Here is a 19,540-nt window from a genome sequence, read left to right on the forward strand (position 1 = left end):
TGAAACCAAGCATGCTGAATGCCTTCTTCACCACTCTGTCCACCTGTGACTCCACTTTCAAGGAGCTATGAATATGTACACCTTGATCTCTTTGTTCTGTAACTCTCCCCAACGCCCTACCATTAACTGAGTAAGTCCTGTCCTGGTTCAATCTACCAAAATGCATCACTTTGCATTTGTCTAAATTAAACTCCATCTGCCATTCGTCAGCTCACTGGCCCAATTGATCAAGATCCCGTTGCAATTGGAGATAACTTTCTTCACTGTCCATTATGCCACCAATCTTGGTGTCATCTGCAAACTTACTAACCATGTCTCCTATATTCTCATCCAAATCATTAATATAAATGACAAATAACAGTGGGCCCAGCACTGATCCCTGAGGCACACCTGTGACTCCACTTTTAAGGAGCTATGAACCTGTACCTCTAGATTTCTTTGTTCTCTAACTCTCCCCAACACACTGCCGTTAACTGAGTAAGTCCTGCCCTTTGTATGTAGATGTGCTCCCTCACAATGGGCTGATGGGCCCCATTTTGTGCTGCAAGTCTTGGTATCAACACCTTTGAACAGCCTGGCTTCAGGTCTTGCTCCCTTGTTCGGAACTCTGGCCCCTCCCCCACCAGAGGACAAAGTTTCTCTCCACCGACCACCTCGAGTCCTTTCATCACCTCAACCACATCGGCTAAATTGTCCATTAATACAAGCCCAGTCTGTGCAACCTGCCCTCAGAGTGTAACCCTTTCAGCCCCCGGGGTTATTCTGGGAAAGGCCCACGTCCCCCTCTCTGCAGCAGCACAATGCATTTTTGATCATCTACTTCATCGCAAAACCCCATTACCCCCGATAGCCGGCAGCAGGTTAACATTGGTGTGGTATTGGAGCGATAGCGCACACATGTGGCACTGGAGAGGGGACTGGGCACCCCGAGCTGACCTACCTGTGTACCTGCCAACGACGGACATCACGGCACCCTCCTCCCCCGGCCGACGGTGATAGACGAGTTCTCCTCCCAGAGCCAGATTGGCTGTGATACTCTGCAGGTAGTGAGCGACAAAGATACCTACAAAACCAAGATGGGAAAGGGTCACACTCCGCAGACACCCCCCTCACACCTCCCTCAGCACACGCACGGGTCTCTCACTGAGTGCAACACTGGGGACAGGACCGATCGGGTCAGGTCCATCACTCTGAGTAACACAGTGAGAGCAGGGGGCCAGAGGGAGAGAGGAGAGAGGGGGGGTGCACAGAGAGAGAAGGAGAGCAGGAGTCCAGGGAGAGGGAGAGTGCGGGGGGAGGGTCGAGAGAGAGGGAGAACAGGGGTACAGAGAGAGAGATGGCCGTGATATTTGCCACGCCTACCCGGGACGGGCCACAGTATAACGTTTCATCAGATAGACACACCTCCAACAGGGTGGCACTCCTTCAGGCTGAGCTTTGTCTCAGAGTGGGGCTCGAACCTACAACCCTCAGATTTGGGAGGTACGCATGCTCCTCAAAGAGCTAACGTAGGTCAGTGAGCCTGAGGGCACTGAATGGCCTCTCCTGTTCCTGTGTAACAGGCTCGAGGGGCTGAATGGCCTCTCCAGCTCCTGTGTAACAGGCTCGAGGGGCTGAATGGGGCCTCCTCCTGTTCCTGTGTAAACAGCTCGTGGGGCAAAATGGCCTCCTCCTGTTCCTGTGTAACAGGCTCGAGGGGCTGAATGGGGCCTCCTCCTGTTCCTGTGTAACAGGCTCGAGGGGTTGAATGCCCCCCCCCCCCCCACCCACCCCCCCCGCAGATTTGGGATATCACAGCTGGTGAAAGGTGCAACAGAAATGGGAATGTTTTCTCACCAGATCCCAGGAGAATGTCGGGGTTTCCCAACGTCAGCGTGGCTGTGAAGTCATCGCCCCGATATTCCGAGTCCAGCTGCCAGTTTATAAACTTCGACTGTTGTGTCTGGGAGAGAAGACAGGTGTTAGATACAGAGTAAAGCTCCCTCTACACTGTCCCCATCAAACACTCCCAGGACAGGTACAGCACGGGGTTAGATACAGAGTAAAGCTCCCTCTACACTGTCCCCATCAAACACTCCCAGGACAGGTACAGCACGGGGTTAGATACAGAGTAAAGCTCCCTCTACACTGTCCCCATCAAACACTCCCAGGACAGGTACAGCACGGGGTTAGATACAGAGTAAAGCTCCCTCTACACTGTCCCCATCAAACACTCCCAGGACAGGTACAGCACGGGGTTAGATACAGAGTAAAGCTCCCTCTACACTGTCCCCATCAAACACTCCCAGGACAGGTACAGCACGGGGTTAGATACAGATAAAGCTCCCTCTACACTGTCCCCATCAAACACTCCCAGGACAGGTACAGCACGGGGTTAGATACAGAGTAAAGCTCCCTCTACACTGTCCCCATCAAACACTCCCAGGACAGGTACACAATGGGGTTAGATACAGAGTAAAGCTCCCTCTACACTGTCCCCCATCAAACACTCCCAGGACAGGTACAGCACGGGGTTAGATACAGAGAAAAGCTCCCTCTACACTGTCCCCATCAAACACTCCCAGGACAGGTACAGCACGGGGTTAGATACAGAGTAAAGCTCCCTCTACACTGTCCCCATCAAACACTCCCAGGACAGGTACAGCATGGGGTTAGATACAGAGTAAAGCTCCCTCGACACTGTCCCCATCAAACACTCCCAGGACAGTACAGCATGGGGTTAGATACAGAGTAAAGCTCCCTCTACACTGTCCCCATCAAACACTCCCAGGACAGGTACAGCACGGGGTTAGATACAGAGTAAAGCTCCCTCTACACTGTCCCCATCAAACACTCCCAGGACAGGTACAGCACGGGGATAGATACAGAGTAAAGCTCCCCCTACACTGTCCCCATCAAACACTCCCAGGACAGGTACAGCACGGGGTTAGATACAGAGTAAAGCTCCCCCTACACTGTCCCCATCAAACACTCCCAGGACAGGTACAGCACGGGGTTAGATACAGAGTAAAGCTCCCTCTACACTGTCCCCATCAAACACTCCCAGGACAGGTACAGCACGGGGTTAGATACAGAGTAAAGCTCCCTCTACACTGTCCCCATCAAACACTCCCAGGACAGGTACAGCACGGGGTTAGATACAGAGTAAAGCTCCCCTACACTGTCCCCATCAAACACTCCCAGGACAGGTACAGCACGGGGTTAGATACAGAGTAAAGCTCCCTCTACACTGTCCCCATCAAACACTCCCAGGACAGGTACAGCACGGGGTTAGATACAGAGTAAAGCTCCCTCTGCACTGCCCCCATCAAACACTCCCAGGACAGGTACAGCACGGGGTTAGATACAGATAAAGCTCCCTCTACACTGTCCCCATCAAACACTCCCAGGACAGGTACAGCACGGGGTTAGATACAGAGTAAAGCTCCCTCTACATTGCCCCATCAAACACTCCCGGGACAGGTACAGCACGGGGTTAGATACAGAATAAAGCTCCCTCTACACTGTCCCCATCAAACACTCCCGGGACAGGTACAGCACGGGGTTAGATACAGAGTAAAGCTCCCTCTACACTGTCCCCATCAAACACTCCCAGGACAGGTACAGCACGGGGTTAGATACAGAGTAAAGCTCCCTCTACACTGTCCCCATCAAACACTCCCAGGACAGGTACAGCACGGGGTTAGATACAGAGTAAAGCTCCCTCTACACTGTCCCCATCAAACACTCCCAGGACAGGTACAGCACGGGGTTAGATACAGATAAAGCTCCAATGCTCGACAAAGATTTGAACTTTGATGTTGCTCACAGCCACACTGTGACTTTGAGCCAATACATGTTCACCATCAAAGAATATGAGACCATCCCAGTGACAGGATGATATTTCACTCCCCCTGGCCCAGCCGTTCATCCCATCCTGACTTCTTCATTCCGAATCAGATGCGTTAGTTTGTCAGCAGTCGCAATGCACTCACCTGTAACACCATTTTTGACCGCACTCTGTTTGTTAGTTGATGGATGAGCTGTGCATTCAGGCTGCCGGTATTATCCATGTCTCCGACTAACACTGGGAATGCCTAGAAAATTCAACAAAAACTCTCTGTTACTGTAACATATTCCCCCAAACACCTTAACCAGTCTGTAACTCACTCCCGGGTATCTGTTATTCTATATATAAACCATCCCGAACCCCTCGATTAGATTCCAGTCTGTAACTCACTCCCAGGTATCTGTTATTCTATATATAAACCACCCCGAACACCTCGATTCGATTCCAGTCTGTAACTCACTCCTGGGTATCTGTTATTCTATATATAAACCACCCCGAACCCCTCGATTAGATTCCAGTCTGTAACTCACTCCTGGGTATCTGATATTCTATATATAAACCACCCCGAACCCCTCGATTAGATTCCAGTCTGTAACTCACTCCCGGGTATCTGTCATTCTATAAACCACCCCAAACCCCTCGATTAGATTCCAGTCTGTAACTCACTCCCCGGGTATCTGTTATTCTATATATAAACCACCCCGAACCCCTCGATTAGATTCCAGTCTGTAACTCACTCCCGGGTATCTGTTATTCTATCAACCACCCCGAACCCCTCGATTAGATTCCAGTCTGTAACTCACTCCCGGATATCTGTCATTCTATAAACCACCCCAAACCCCTCGGTTAGATTCCAGTCTGTAACTCACTCCCCGGGTATCTGTTATTCTATATATAAACCACCCCGAACCCCTCGATTAGATTCCAGTCTGTAACTCACTCCCGGGTATCTGTTATTCTATAAACCACCCCGAACCCCTCGATTAGATTCCAGTCTGTAACTCACTCCCGGATATCTGGTATTCCATAAACCAGCCCGAACCCCTCGGTTAGATTCCAGTCTGTAACTCACTCCCCGGGTATCTGTTATTCTATATATAAAGCACCCTGAACCCCTCAATTAGATTCCAGTTTGTAACTCACTCCCGGGTATCTGTTAATCTATATATAAACCAGCTGAACCCCTCGATTAGATTCCAGTCTATAACTCACTCCCAGGTACCTGTTATTCTATAAACCACCCCGAACCCCTCGATTAGATTCCAGTCTGTAACTCACTCCTGGGTATCTGTTATTCTATAAACCACCCCGAACCCCTCGATTAGATTCCAGTCTGTAACTCACTCCCGGATATCTGTTATTCCATAAACCACTCCGAACCCCTCGGTTAGATTCCAGTCTGTAACTCACTCCCCGGGTATCTGTTATTCTATATATAAACCACCCTGAACCCCTCGATTAGATTCCAGTCTGTAACTCACTCCCAGGTATCTGTTAATCTATATATAAACCAGCTGAACCCCTCGATTAGATTCCAGTCTATAACTCACTCCCAGGTACCTGTTATTCTATAAACCACCCCGAACCCCTCGATTAGATTCCAGTCTGTAACTCACTCCCGGGTATCTGTTATTCTATAAACCACCCGAACCCCTCGATTAGATTCCAGTCTGTAACTCACTCCCAGGTATCTGTTATTCTATATATAAACCACCCCGAACTCCTCGATTAGATTCCAGTCTGTAACTCACTCCTGGGTATCTGTTATTCTATATATAAACCACCCCGAACCCTCGGTTAGATTCCAGTCTGTAACTCACTCCCGGGTATCTGTTATTCTATATAAACCACCCCAAACCCCTCGATTAGATTCCAGCCTGTAACTCACTCCCAGATATCTGTTATTCTACATATAAACCACCCCGAACCCTTCGAATAGATTCCAGTCTGTAACTCACTCCCGGGTATCTGTTATTCTATATATAAACCACCCCGAACCCTCGGTTAGATTCCAGTCTGTAACTCACTCCCGGGTATCTGTTATTCTATATAAACCACCCCAAACCCCTCGATTAGATTCCAGCCTGTAACTCACTCCCAGATATCTGTTATTCTACATATAAACCGCCCCGAACCCCTCGAATAGATTCCAGTCTGTAACTCACTCCCGGGTATCTGTTATTCTATATATAAACCACCCCGAACCCTCGGTTAGATTCCAGTCTGTAACTCACTCCTGGGTATCTGTTATTCTACATATAAACCACCCTGAACCCCTCGATTAGATTCCAGTCTGTAACTCACTCTCAGATATCTGTTATTCTGTATATAAACCACCCCAAACCCCTCGGTTAGATTCCAGTTTGTAACTCACTACCGGGTATCTGTTATTCTATTTATAAACCACCCCAAACCCCTCGATTAGATTCCAGTCCGTAACTCACTCCTGGGTATCTGTTATTCTATATATAAACCACCCCGAACCCCTCGATTAGATTCCAGTCTGTAACTCGCTCCGGATATCTGTTATTCTATATATAAACCACCCCGAACCCTCGATTAGATTCCAGTCTGTTACTCACTCCCGGGTATCTGTTATTCTATATATAAACCACCCCGAACCCTCGATTAGATTCCAGTCTGTTACTCACTCCCGGGTATCTGTTATTCTATATATAAACCACCCCGAACCCCTCGATTAGATTCCAGTCTGTTACTCACTCCTGCGTATATGTCATTCTGTATATAAACCACCCCGAACCCCTCGATTAGATTCCAGTCTGTTACTCACTCCTGCGTATATGTCATTCTGTATATAAACCACCCCGAACCCCTCGATTAGATTCCAGTCTGTTACTCACTCCTGCGTATATGTCATTCTGTATATAAACCACCCCGAACCCCTCGATTAGATTCCAGTCTGTTACTCACTCCTGCGTATATGTCATTCTGTATATAAACCACCCTGGCTCAGTGGTTGGGCTCTGACTGTTTACTGTTGACTGAATCACTGTGACTCTGTGTTGAGGGACAGTCATTCTTACCTCTGTGGGACTGAGCTGCTTCGTGCCAACATATGTTGCCCCAAAGTGATAGCTCGATTCTGCTAATGTGCTGAGAGAAACTGTGTGATTGACCTGTATCGGGGAGAGAGAGATATTCTGACTTCAGTGAAAGTGAAGAGATTGAAAGCAGGTAAAATATATCATGATTTGAAAAACAAGGCGTGTAGAGATTTCAGTGCTTTTAGGAGTTCCATTTATAAACATTTCTCAGAAAATTCCAGTCGTAAGCCTTGAGTCAGAGATTTGAGACCCATTCAAGCAAATATCCGGTAGCGCCGGCGCGGAGGGAGTGCTGCACTGTCAGAGGGTCAGTACTGAGGGAGTGCTGCACTGTCAGAGGGTCAGTACTGAGGGAGTGCCGCACTGTCAGAGGGTCAGTACTGAGGGAGTGCCGCACTGTCAGAGGGTCAGTACTGAGGGAGTGCCGCACTGTCAGAGGGTCAGTACTGAGTGAGTGCCGCACTGTCAGAGGGTCAGTACTGAGGGAGTGCCGCACTGTCAGAGGGTCAGTGCTGAGGGAGTGCCGCACTGTCAGAGGGTCAGTACTGAGTGAGTGCTGCACTGTCAGAGGGTCAGTACTGAGGGAGTGCCGCACTGTCAGAGGGTCAGTACTGAGGGAGTGCCGCACTGTCAGAGGGTCAGTACTGAGGGAGTGCTGCACTGTCAGAGGGTCAGTACTGAGTGAGTGCTGCACTGTCAGAGGGTCAGTACTGAGGGAGTGCCGCACTGTCAGAGGGTCAGTACTGAGGGAGTGCCGCACTGTCAGAGGGTCAGTACTGAGGGAGCGCCGCACTGTCAGAGGGTCAGTACTGAGGGAGTGCCGCACTGTCAGAGGGTCAGTACTGAGGGAGTGCCGCACTGTCAGAGGGTCAGTACTGAGGGAGTGCCGCACTGTCAGAGGGTCAGTACTGAGGGAGTGCCGCACTGTCAGAGGGTCAGTACTGAGGGAGTGCCGCACTGTCAGAGGGTCAGTACTGAGGGAGTGCCGCACTGTCAGAGGGTCAGTACTGAGGGAGTGCAGCACTGTCAGAGGGTCAGTACTGAGGGAGTGCCGCACTATCAGAGGGTCAGTACTGAGGGAGTGCTGCACTGTCAGAGGGTTAGTACTGAGGGAGTGCTGCACTGTCAGAGGGTCAGTACTGAGGGAGTGCAGCACTGTCAGAGGGTCAGTACTGAGGGAGTGCCGCACTATCAGAGGGTCAGTACTGAGGGAGTGCCGCACTATCAGAGGGTTAGTACTGAGGGAGTGCTGCACTGTCAGAGGGTCAGTACTGAGGGAGTGCTGCACTGTCAGAGGGTCAGTATTGAGGGAGTGCTGCACTCTCAGAGAGTCAGTACTGAGGGAGTGCCGCACTGTCAGAGGGTCAGTACTGAGGGAGTGCCGCACTGTCAGAGGGTCAGTACTGAGGGAGTGCCACACTGTCAGAGGGTCAGTACTGAGGGAGTGCCGCACTGTCAGAGGGTCAGTACTGAGGGAGTGCTGCACTGTCAGAGGGTCAGTACTGAGGGAGTGCCGCACTGTCAGAGGGTCAGTACTGAGGGAGTGCCGCACTGTCAGAGGGTCAGTACTGAGGGAGTGCCACACTGTCAGAGGATCAGTACTGAGGGAGTGCTGCACTGTCAGAGGGTCAGTACTGAGGGAGTGCTGCACTGTCAGAGGGTCAGTACTGAGGGAGTGCTGCACTCTCAGAGAGTCAGTACTGAGGGAGTGCCGCACTGTCAGAGGGTCAGTACTGAGGGAGTGCTGCACTGTCAGAGGGTCAGTACTGACAAGCAGGGGAAAGCTCTCCATCGCGCTGACCAGTATTTACCGCTGAATCAATGTCACCAAAACACACATGCTAATTATTTTACCGTGGTTCGTGGGAGCTTGCTGTGGACAAACTTGCTGCTGTGATTCCTACAACATTGTCTCCACAGCAAGACGCAATTCAATCAGAGAGGTGCTGAGTGGGGAATATTCTAATATAATCACGTTTTTCTTTAAAGATGCCTCCGGGGGTGGCATGGTGGCACAGTGGTTCGCACTGCTGCCTCACAGCACCAGGACTTGGGTCACTGTCTGTGTGGAGTCTGCACATTCTCCCCGTGTCTGCGTGGGTTTGCTCCAGGTGCTCCGGTTTCCTCCCACACTCCAGAAAACGTGCTGGTTAGGTGCATTGGCCATGCTAAATTCTCTCTCAGTGTATCTGAACAGGCGCTGGAGTGTGGCAAATCAGGGATTTTCACAGTAACTTCATTGCAGTGTTAATGTAAGCCGACTTATGACACTAAAAAATAAACTTTATAAAAAACTCTTCTATTGAAAAAGGACACAGTAGAATTGAAATCATTCTAGCTTAGGCCATCAACATCCAAAACATACTGTGGGAAAAATCTATCTAATTCTCAATTGAATGAATTAAAGATTAATACCGCAATGAAGTTACTGTGAAAATCCGAGTCGCCACATTCCTGTGCCTGGTCAGGTACACTGAGGGAGAATTTAGCATGGCCAAAGCACCCTAACCAGCACGTCTTTCGGACTGTGGGAGGAAACCAGAGCACCCAGAGGAAACCCACGCAGACACGGGGAGAACGTACAGACACCACACAGTGACCCAAGCCGGGAATCAAACCCGGGTCCTTGGCGCTGTGAAGCAGCAGTGCTAACCGCTGTGCCACTGGGCCGCCCCATGTTGCCCGATGTAAGAGTCATTATAACAGATAGTGCAGTATGGACGGTGGTCAGACCTGGATCAGATAACGAGGTGAAAAATATTTGTGTCTCTATCTTTTTGGATCTTTTCTAGTTTTGCAATTGAACCCGAAGCCTCCAGCACCATGAAGTGGATCAGCATCGTCCTGGTATTGACAGCCTTGACTGGTGAGTAACACTGGAGTTCCTGTTCCCAGGAGGGGAGGGTAGGTTCGTGGCACTGTTACTATTCTAACAATCCAGAGATCCCGAATAATGCTCTAAAAGTGTGAGTTCAGACCCCCAGCAAGGCAGCTGAGGGAATTTAAACTCAATTAGAAGGTAAATAGAGTCATAAGCAGGGTGGCACAGTGGTCAGCACTGCTGCCTCTCAGCGCCAGGGACCCGGGTTCGATTCTCAGCTTGGATCACTGTCTGTGTGGCGTCTGCACGTTCTCCCCGTGTCTGCGTGGGTTTCCTCCGGGTGCTCCGGTTTCCTCCCATAGTCCAAAGACGTGCGGGTTAGGTGGATTGGCCATGCTAAATTGTCCCTTAGTGTCAGCGGGGACCAGCTAGGGTAAATGCATGGGATTGTGGGGATGGGGCTTGGGATTGTGGTTGGTGCAGGCCCGATGGGCCAAATGGCCTCCTGCTGCACTGTAGGGATTCTATGATGATTCTATGAAGAGGCCCTTCGGCCCATCGAGTCTGCACTGACAAAACTACACTAAATCTGCACTAATTCCCCTTTCCAGCACTTTTTAAAAATATTTATTTATTCGTGTCACAAGTTGGCTTGCATTAACACTGCAACGAAGTTACTGTGAAAATCCCCAAGTTGCCACACTCCGGCACCTGCTCGGATAACACTGAGGGAGAATTTAGCATGGCCAATGCACCTAACCAGCACATCTTTCAGACTGTGGGAGGAAACCGGAGTATCCGGAGGAAACCCACGCAGACACGGGGAGAACGTGCAGACTCCGCACAGACAGTGACCCAAGCCGAGAAAAGGCTTCATCTGGAGGATTGTGTTCAGTTTTGGGCAGCACACCGGTCAGGAAGGAGGTCGGCATCTCGGAGAGGGTGCGGAGGAGATTTTCTAGAATGTTCTCACGGGGGGGACTTCAGTTCATGTTGGGGAGACTGGGAGAAGCTGGGATTGTTCTCCTCGGATCAGAGAAGGTTTAGGGGGAGATTGAATCGAGGTGTTCAAAATCATGAGGGGGGCGCGGGGTCTGGATGGGGTGAATGAGAAGAAAGTGTTCCCAGTGACAGGAGGCTCGGTAACCAGAGGGGACACAGATTGAAGAGAATCGGGAAAAGAACCAGAGGGGGGAGATGAGGAGAATTTTATTTTGGACACACAGCGAGTTGTTGTGATCTGGAAGGCGCTGCCTGACAGGGCGGTGGAAGCAGATTCAACAGGAACTTTCAAAAGGGGCAATTGGAGAAATACTGGAAGGGGGATACAGAGATGTGGGGAAGAGAGGGACGAACTGAAGATATTTTTTGAAGGACCAGTACAGGAACAATGGGCTGAATGGCCTCCTCTGTGATTCTATGAGTATGGTCTACTGCCATCATATTGCCCAAGAAAGCTGGTCCATAAATTGAGCACTCCACCAGGGCCAGGCTGCTGTCAGTCCAAACTACACACCATCGCGTGCGCCATCGCGTGCGCCATCGCGTGCGCCATCACGGAGACTGACCTGGAAGTGGTTGCTGAGGCCTTTGTTTACGATGAGTTTCACCCCTTCCATCTGAATTGGGAAAAGTTCTGGAAATGAGAGAGAGAGAGAGCGATTAAATCACAGTTCACAAAGCCCCCCGAGTGCAAAGATTTCCACCTTATCAATAAGGGACAGACAGAGGCGGGTGATAATTTCCCAATGTACATACAGAAGCTTGCAAAACATTGCAAGGAATGCAACAGGAGAACACAACACACTCTGACCTCCCCCTCAAACCACACAATGATTAACGTTAGCGAAACAGACAGAGCGAGAAAGAGCTCTTGTCGGGGCTGGAGGAGGTTACAGAGATAGGGAGGGTTGTAGGGGTTGGAGGAGGTTGAGGGAGGGAGGGTTGTTGGGGCTGGAGGAGGTTACAGAGATAGGGAAGGAGGAAGAAGTCATTGCTGTATCCCAGAGTTTTACAGTGACGGACAATTCAGTATAACTGGCTGTCAGATTGGTTGGGCAGATGAAGAAGTACAGACACTGTGCCCAGTCTCACTGTCTGTGCCAGCTCTTCACGAAGCACAATGAAATTAATCCTTTGCCCCGATTACCCCATCCGGCCAGATCCAACTGAGGACACGACTGAATTCTTCAATGCACACCTATGAGCTCCCCCGACCTGAGCGCGCTGCGCTCCCCCAGATCCATCCCCCTGACCTGAGTGCGCCGCGCTCCCCCAGATCCATCCCCCCAACAGCGCCGTGCCCCCCTCGACCTGAGCGCGCCGCGCTCCCCCAGATCTATCCCCCCGACAGCGCCGTGCCCCCCCCGACCTGAGCGCGCCGCGCTCCCCCAGATCCATCCCCCTGACAGCGCCGCTCTCCCCCCGACCCGTCCCCCCGACAGCGCCGCGCTCCCCCCGACCCGTCCCCCCGACAGCGCTGCGCTCCCCCCGACCCGTCCCCCCGACAGCGCCGCGCTCCCCCTGACCCGTCCCCCCGACAGCGCCGCGCTCCCCCTGACCCGTCCCCCCGACAGCGCCGCGCTCCCCCCGACCCGTCCCCCCGACAGCGCCGCGCTCCCCCGACCCGTCCCCCCGACAGCGCCGCGCTCCCCCCGACAGCGCTGCGCTCCCCCCGACCCTTCCCCCCGACAGCGCCGCGCTCTCCCCGACCCGTCCCCCTGACAGCGCCGCGCTTCCCCTGACCCGTCCCCCCGACAGCGCCGCGCTCCCCCCGACCCGTCCCCCCGACAGCGCCGCGCTCCCCCGACCCGTCCCCCCGACAGCGCCGCGCTCCCCCCGACCCTTCCCCCCGACAGCGCCGCGCTCCCCCGACCCGTCCCCCCGACAGCGCCGCGCTCCCCCCGACCCGTCCCCCCGACAGCGCCGCGGTCCCCCCGACCCGTCCTCCCGACAGCGCCGCACTCCCCCCGACCCGTCCCCCCGACAGCGCCGTGCTCCCCCTGACCCGTCCCCCCGACAGCGCCGCGGTCCCCCCGACCCGTCCCCCCGACAGCGCCGCGCTCCCCCTGACCCGTCCCCCCGACAGCGCCGCGCTCCCCCCGACCCCTCCCTCTGACAGCGCTACGCTGGGTGGCACAATGGTTAGCACTGCTGCCTCACAGCGTCAGGAGACCCAGGTTCGATTCCCGGCTCGGGTAACTCTCTGTGTGGAGTTTGCACATTCTCCCCGTGTCTGCGTGGGTTTCCTCCGGGTGCTCCGGTTTCCTCCCACAGTCCAATGATGTGTGGGTTAGGTTGATTGTTGGTGATAAATTGACCCTCGTGTCAGAGGGATTAGCAGGGTAAATATGAGGGGTTGCGGGAATAGGGCCTGGGTGGGATTGTTGTCGGTGCAGACTCGATGGGCTGAATGGCCTCTTTCTGCACTGTAGGGAATATATGACCCCTCCCTCCGACAGGCCCGCGCTCCCCCCGAGCCGTCCCTCCGACAGGCCCGCGCTCCCCCCGAGCCGTCCCTCCGACAGGCCCGCGCTCCCCGAGCCGTCCCTCCGACAGGCCCGTGCTCCCCGAGCCGTCCCTCCGACAGGCCCGTGCTCCCCGACTCGTCCCTCCGACAGGCCCGTGCTCCCCGACTCGTCCCTCCGACAGGCCCGTGCTCCCCGAGCCGTCCCTCCGACAGGCCCGCGCTCCCCGAGCCGTCCCTCCAACAGGCCCGTGCTCCCCGACTCGTCCCTCCGACAGGCCCGCGCTCCCCGAGCCGTCCCTCCGACAGGCCCGCGCTCCCCGAGCCGTCCCTCCGACAGGCCCGCGCTCCCCGAGCCGTCCCTCCGACAGGCCCGTGCTCCCCGAGCCGTCCCTCCGACAGGCCCGTGCTCCCCGACTCGTCCCTCCGACAGGCCCGTGCTCCCCGACTCGTCCCTCCGACAGGCCCGTGCTCCCCGAGCCGTCCCTCCGACAGGCCCGTGCTCCCCGAGCCGTCCCTCCGACAGGCCCGTGCTCCCCGAGCCGTCCCTCCGACAGGCCCGTGCTCCCCGACTCGTCCCTCCGACAGGCCCGTGCTCCCCGAGCCGTCCCTCCGACAGGCCCGTGCTCCACGACTCGTCCCTCCGACAGGCCCGTGCTCCCCGACTCGTCCCTCCGACAGGCCCGTGCTCCCCGACTCGTCCCTCCGACAGGCCCGCGCTCCCCGAGCCGTCCCTCCGACAGATCTGCGCTCTCCCGAGCCGTCCCTCTGACAGATCTGCGCTCTCCCGAGCCGTCCCTCCGACAGCACCACGCTCCCCCCCCCCCGAGCCCATCTCTCCGACAGTCCTGTGCTCCCCCCGAACCATCCCTCCAACAGCACTGCGCTCCCCCTCGCCATGTCTGACAGCGCTGAGAACCCCCCGACCCATCCCTCTAACAGCGCCACGCTCCCCGTAATCCATCCCACCAATGACGCTGTGCTCCCTCAGTACAGACTGGACAGGAGTGCGACACGCTCTTAATATTGTCAGTCTCAATTAGTGCACTCCCGTTTCCAGGCCGCTAAAGACATGGTGTACATAGAACATTACAGCGCAGTACAGGCCCTATGGTCCTCGATGTTGCGCCAACCTGTGAAACCAATCTAAAGCCCATCTCACCTACACTGTGACAAAGAACAAAGAACAATACAGCACAGGAACAGGCCCTTCGGCCCTCCAAGCCCGCGCCGCTCCCCGGTCCAGGATTGAATCCTGAATCCAGGATCCCCGCCCAATTTTCCAGCCTATCTACATACCAATATCCTATCCACCGAGCTGTCCCTCACAGCTACGATGCTTTGTTCATTACAACCTATTAACTCACCCCCACCCCCCCATTCCAGACCATGTGATCTCCAGGGAGAGGCGAAAACCCAGAGTGAAAAACCCCAGGGCCAATATGGGGAAAAAAAAAATCTGGGAAATTCCTCTCCGACCCCCTGAGGCGATCGAAACGAGTCCAGGAGATCACAATGGCCCCGATCGGAAAATGCTTCCCAACCCTAGTCATTTCCACTTCCACGAACACCATATGAATTCCCTGCCCCCGAGACAGGTTCCCAACTATAGAACATAGAACGTAAAAGCAGCAATTAACCCAAAACTATGGGTGCAATTATCCCAAAGAATTTGAAGTGTTGCCCCCCAGCAGGAAAAGCAGGGTGATTCCCACTGGTTGGATTGGCCAAATCTATATCCCCCACCGCCATCACTACCAGCAACCGCCCCCAGCATGTAAATAGGGTTTGCACACGAGGAGAGTACTGAAGGAGCAGAGTGTTCGGAGAGGATTACAGGAAGCTGCAGAGGTAGCAGGGGAGGTTCCTGATCTTGCTGCTGTCCCTTCCCGTCAGGGATGTTGTGCCACACACTGACACCGTTGGGAAGGGTAAATTGCAGCGCAGCGGAGATGACCTTTCACTTCGGGCTCCCCATTGACCCGTCCTCCAATCAAATACTCTCATGGACACCGAGCGTACTGCTGTCCAAGATCGACCGTCCCCCATGCACACACCCTGTGCTCACTACACCCTGACATTATGTCGGTGTTCTCTCCTTACCCAATGCCCAGGGAAGTAAATTTCTCCAAATTACTTTCTCAACACCTCCCAGTTTTGAATTTTAATCTCTGCAGCCCCATCCACAGGACATCCCAAAGCCTTTCACAACCAAGGGAGCGCGCACGCGTAACAACGTCACACTTGCGATGTAGGAAACCAGGTCGGCAATTTGCACACAGCCGTGAGCAGCAGGGGCGGCACGGTGGTTATCCTCGCGGTTCTGTTATTGCACATCATCCGAAGGCCTAGACCACTGATCAAGAGACACAGCAACTGCCAGCAATTAAATTCATCAGTGAATAAATCTGGGTTAAGGGTGACACTACGGGACAGTCAAAAATCCATCAGGTTCACTGATGTCTTTTAGGGAAGGAAATCCGCCGCCCTTACTTGGCCCAGCCTATCTGACTGCAGAGCCATGGCCCTTCTGAAAGTGGGGAGCTCATACAAACATACCAATTAGGAGCCGTAGTCGGCTACTCGACCCCGCAAGCCTGCTCCGCCATTCAACGAGATCATGGCTGAACTGATTGTAACCTCGACTCCACATTCCTGCCGACCCCCCGATAACCTTTCACCACCTGGTTAATCGAGAATCTATCTGGCTCTGCTCAAAATATATTCAAATACTCTGCTTCCACTGCCTTTTGAGGAAGTGTTTTCCAGGGACTCATAGAATCCCTACAGTGCAGAAGGAGGCCATTTGCCCATCGAATCTGCACCGACCACAGGCTCTATCCCTAGAACCCCACATATTTACCACGTCAATCCCTCTAACCTCCGCATCCCGGGACACTAAGGGACAATTTATCATGGCCAATGCACCTAACCAGCACATCTTTGGACTGTGGGAGGAAACTGGAGCACCCGGAGGAAACTCACACAGACACAGGGAGAACGCGCAAACTCCACACATTCATCCAAGCTGGGAATTGTACCCAAGTCCCTGGAGCTGTGAGGCAACAGAGCTAACCACTGTGCCGTGCTGATCAAAGGGGCTCACGAGCCTCAGAGAGAAAAATAATTTTCCATATCTCCGTCTTAAACGAGCGACCCCCTCGTTCTAGATTGTCTGACAAGAGGAAACCTCCTCTCCACATTCACCCTGTCAACACCCCTCAGGATCTTAAAGATTTTGATCAAGTCGTCTCTTACTCTTCTAAACTCCAGTGGATACAAACATTTCAAACCTCTCCAACCTTTCCTCATTAGACATTAGAACTGTAGATTCCTGGTATTAGTCTGGTAAACCTTCTCCGAACTGCTTCTAACACATTTACATCTTTCCTTAAATAAGGAGACCAATACTGTACACAATACTCCAGATGTGGTCTCACTAATGCCCTGTACAACTGAAGCATAACCACCCTACTCTTGTAATCAATTCCCCTCACAATGAATGATAACATTCAATTAGCTTTCCGAATTACTTGCTGTATCTGTATCCCAGTCTTTTGTGATTCATGCACTCGGACACCCAGATCCCTCTGACTGCCCCCTTTTCTTCTCTGAGAGTAGGTGTTGGATCTTTCATGTCTACCAGCCAGTGCTGAGAGGACCTTAAACCAAGGGAGGCTTGGTTTGGGGTCTCATCCGAGAGATGTCACTTATGACAGTGAAACGTTCTCTCGTTGCTGGCACTGGGAGTGAGAGTCTGTGCTTTCTCCAGCTCCCGCTTTCTATGAATATACCATCAGGAGGGGGTCCAGCTATTACTCCAACTCACGCTGGGGAATCCAAAACCCAGCTAAACTCAAGCTCCTCAGAGCTGGGGAAAGGAGAAATACATCAAAATGAACCTTGCAACTGAGTCATAAAGTCAATCTGGCATTCTGAAATAAAAATACAGCGAATGATTCATACATAGCACATGTAATAATTTCGACATTACAAAAGTGATGACAATTCAACAAGGACTTCAATGTCCATCATGCCTTGAAAGACATGGTATAATTACAATGTCTTTCCTCTAACACAATCCAGACTACGATCTAAGGACAAAGGAACAGGAGGGAGGTCATTCACTCCCTCAGACCTTGCCCAGCATTCAGTTACATGACATACCCACAAAGAATCTATAAAATTCTTTCCCGAAACCTTCAACTGATCGTCAGGGTTTCACGGAGAGCTTCACGGACAACAGGCTCCTTTGGAATTGCCCAATAGCTGGTATTTCGGTATGGCTCCTGCTCTGACCAAGACCTCAAGAACTACAAAAGGTCGTGAATGAAGCCCAGTCCATCACTCAAACCAGCCTCCCATCCATTGACACCGCCTACACTTCCCGCTGCTTCGGCAAAGCAGCCAGCATAATCAAGGACTCCATGCACCCCGGGCATACTCTCTTCCACCTTCTTCCATCGGGAAATAGATACAAAAGCCTGAGGCCACGTACCAACCGACTCAAGAACAGCTTCTTCCCTGCTGCCTTCAGACTTTTGAATGGACCTACCTTGCATGAAGTTGATCTTTCTCAACACCCTAGCTATGACTGTAACACTACATCTGCACCCTCTCCTTTCCTTCTCTATGAACGGTATGCTTTGTCTGTATAGCACGCAAGAAACAATACTTTTCACTGTATACTAATACATGTGACAATAATAAACCAAATCAAAAATTGTGTGACGGAACACAGCAGCTAATGGTACAGAGCAGGATCCCACACGCAGCTGGTGGCCCCAGCAATCAGCCTCTTTGACGGTGCTGCGCTGAGGGACGAATGCCGATCTGCGAAATCTCCAGCACACGAGATCTTGATCGCCCGGGCAGACAGAGAGCTGGCGACCACAACCTGATGACACCTCACCTGAAGAATGGCGCCAACTGACAGGTCGTGCCCAGTTCTGCGCCACCAGGGCCGGGGAGGGGTGAGAGAACCAGTCTACATCACGGGCTCCAGAAAGGCGAGGGCAGCACTGGGGGGGGGGGGGGGGCGGGTGGGATATGAAAGGGGGTCAGAGGTCAGGCTGCAATGACCATTTTTTTTACCTCCCCACTCACCTTGAGTGACCACATGCAATGTACCTCTTGTGGGGAGGGAGGTGTTTACCTCCCCCAGGGAGGATTTGTTTGTCATGTTAAAATATGGAGTTTGAGTGACCCAGAGAGGGGGCTGCACTGGAGAAGGTCAGAGGTCAGGGTGCACTGACCACCCACCCCTCCCCTCCCCCACTCCTTCCCAGCCCTTTTCCTACCTTTACACTTGCGGTGACATTCCTCGAAGGTGCCGGGGTTGGCCAGCTGGCCCGGGCCCGCAGCCTGGGGGCCGGCCGGCGACTGCGGCGACACCGGGGGCACCGAGAAGCCGGGCGGCACCGCGAAGCCGGCCACCGGCAGCGGGGAGCCGGCCGCCAACACGTTACCCATCCTCTCGCTAACTAAGTAACAGGGGAAAAGAGGAGAGGAGGAGGGGGGGGGAAGAGGTTCCACTAACTAGCGATATAACCGATATAACCAGCCCCCCCCTCCCCCCGGTGCGTGTGTGAGAGAACCGGCAGAGTGCAACCAAACCTGCTAACCCCCCTCATCCCCTCCCGCCCCTTCCATCAACCCATTGGTCGTCCGACCACGCCGACGGCAGACTCCCGCTCGCCTATTGGTCAATCAGCCCATCCATCAAGGCGCGCAGGGGGCGGAGTCGGGGGACGTCGCCAGCATGCTGGATTGAGACGCGGCGCAGGCGCACACCTGCCTGCACCGCGCAGACAACCTTGCGCTTCTCCCCAGCCGGCACCGCCCCCCCCGCACCCGCTGATTGGAGGATCCGGCCTGGGAGGGGGGTCCTCATTGGCCCGGTCGGCTGTCTGTTATGTTAATGAGGCCGGGCTGGGCGGGGCGCGTGGCGCTGGGGCCCGTTTCAAGTTGGGTTGCGCTCTGCTGCCACTTCCCCCTCCCCATGTGCTGCTGAAGGTCAGCGAGCGACCTGGAGCCATTGGGGGAATGAATGGAGCTGGGTGGGGAAGGAAGCAGCATCACATCCAGGCACATGGACAGCCTGTCTCTGCCCCCACACAAACACCTCTTACTTCAGTTTACTTCTTGTAGCAGATGTGCGTTTTAATGCTGGTGTGCATTAAGTTCAGTGCTGAATCAGGCCTCCTTGCATGGGCTTGAAATGCTCCGTCAGAAGTCTAACAACACCAGGTTAAAGTCCAACAGGTTTATTTGGTAGCAAAAGCCACTAGCTTTCGGAACAGCCTGTTCCGAAAGCTAGTGGCTTTTGTTACCAAATAAACCTGTTGGACTTTAACCTG

The 19,540-nt window shown here is 53.4% G+C and overlaps 1 protein-coding gene across 1 annotated transcript; it reads right to left on the minus strand.

Annotated features, from left to right (window-relative positions):
- Positions 1–940: 940 nt before the first annotated feature.
- On the minus strand, positions 941–18,793 carry LOC144490058 (mitochondrial import receptor subunit TOM40 homolog; the record flags this gene model as incomplete). Its single annotated transcript, XM_078207870.1, has 6 exons — positions 18,482–18,793; positions 11,284–11,351; positions 6,874–6,966; positions 3,975–4,076; positions 1,837–1,942; positions 941–1,063 (listed from the first exon to the last, which is right to left on the minus strand). Coding segments are annotated over exons 1-6 (664 nt in total), but the record flags the coding sequence as incomplete, so codon positions are not given.
- Positions 18,794–19,540: the final 747 nt, after the last annotated feature.

The sequence above is a fragment of the Mustelus asterias genome, unplaced genomic scaffold, assembly GCF_964213995.1.
Source record: "Mustelus asterias unplaced genomic scaffold, sMusAst1.hap1.1 HAP1_SCAFFOLD_2825, whole genome shotgun sequence".
In the NCBI taxonomy this organism is placed as follows: domain Eukaryota; kingdom Metazoa; phylum Chordata; class Chondrichthyes; order Carcharhiniformes; family Triakidae; genus Mustelus; species Mustelus asterias.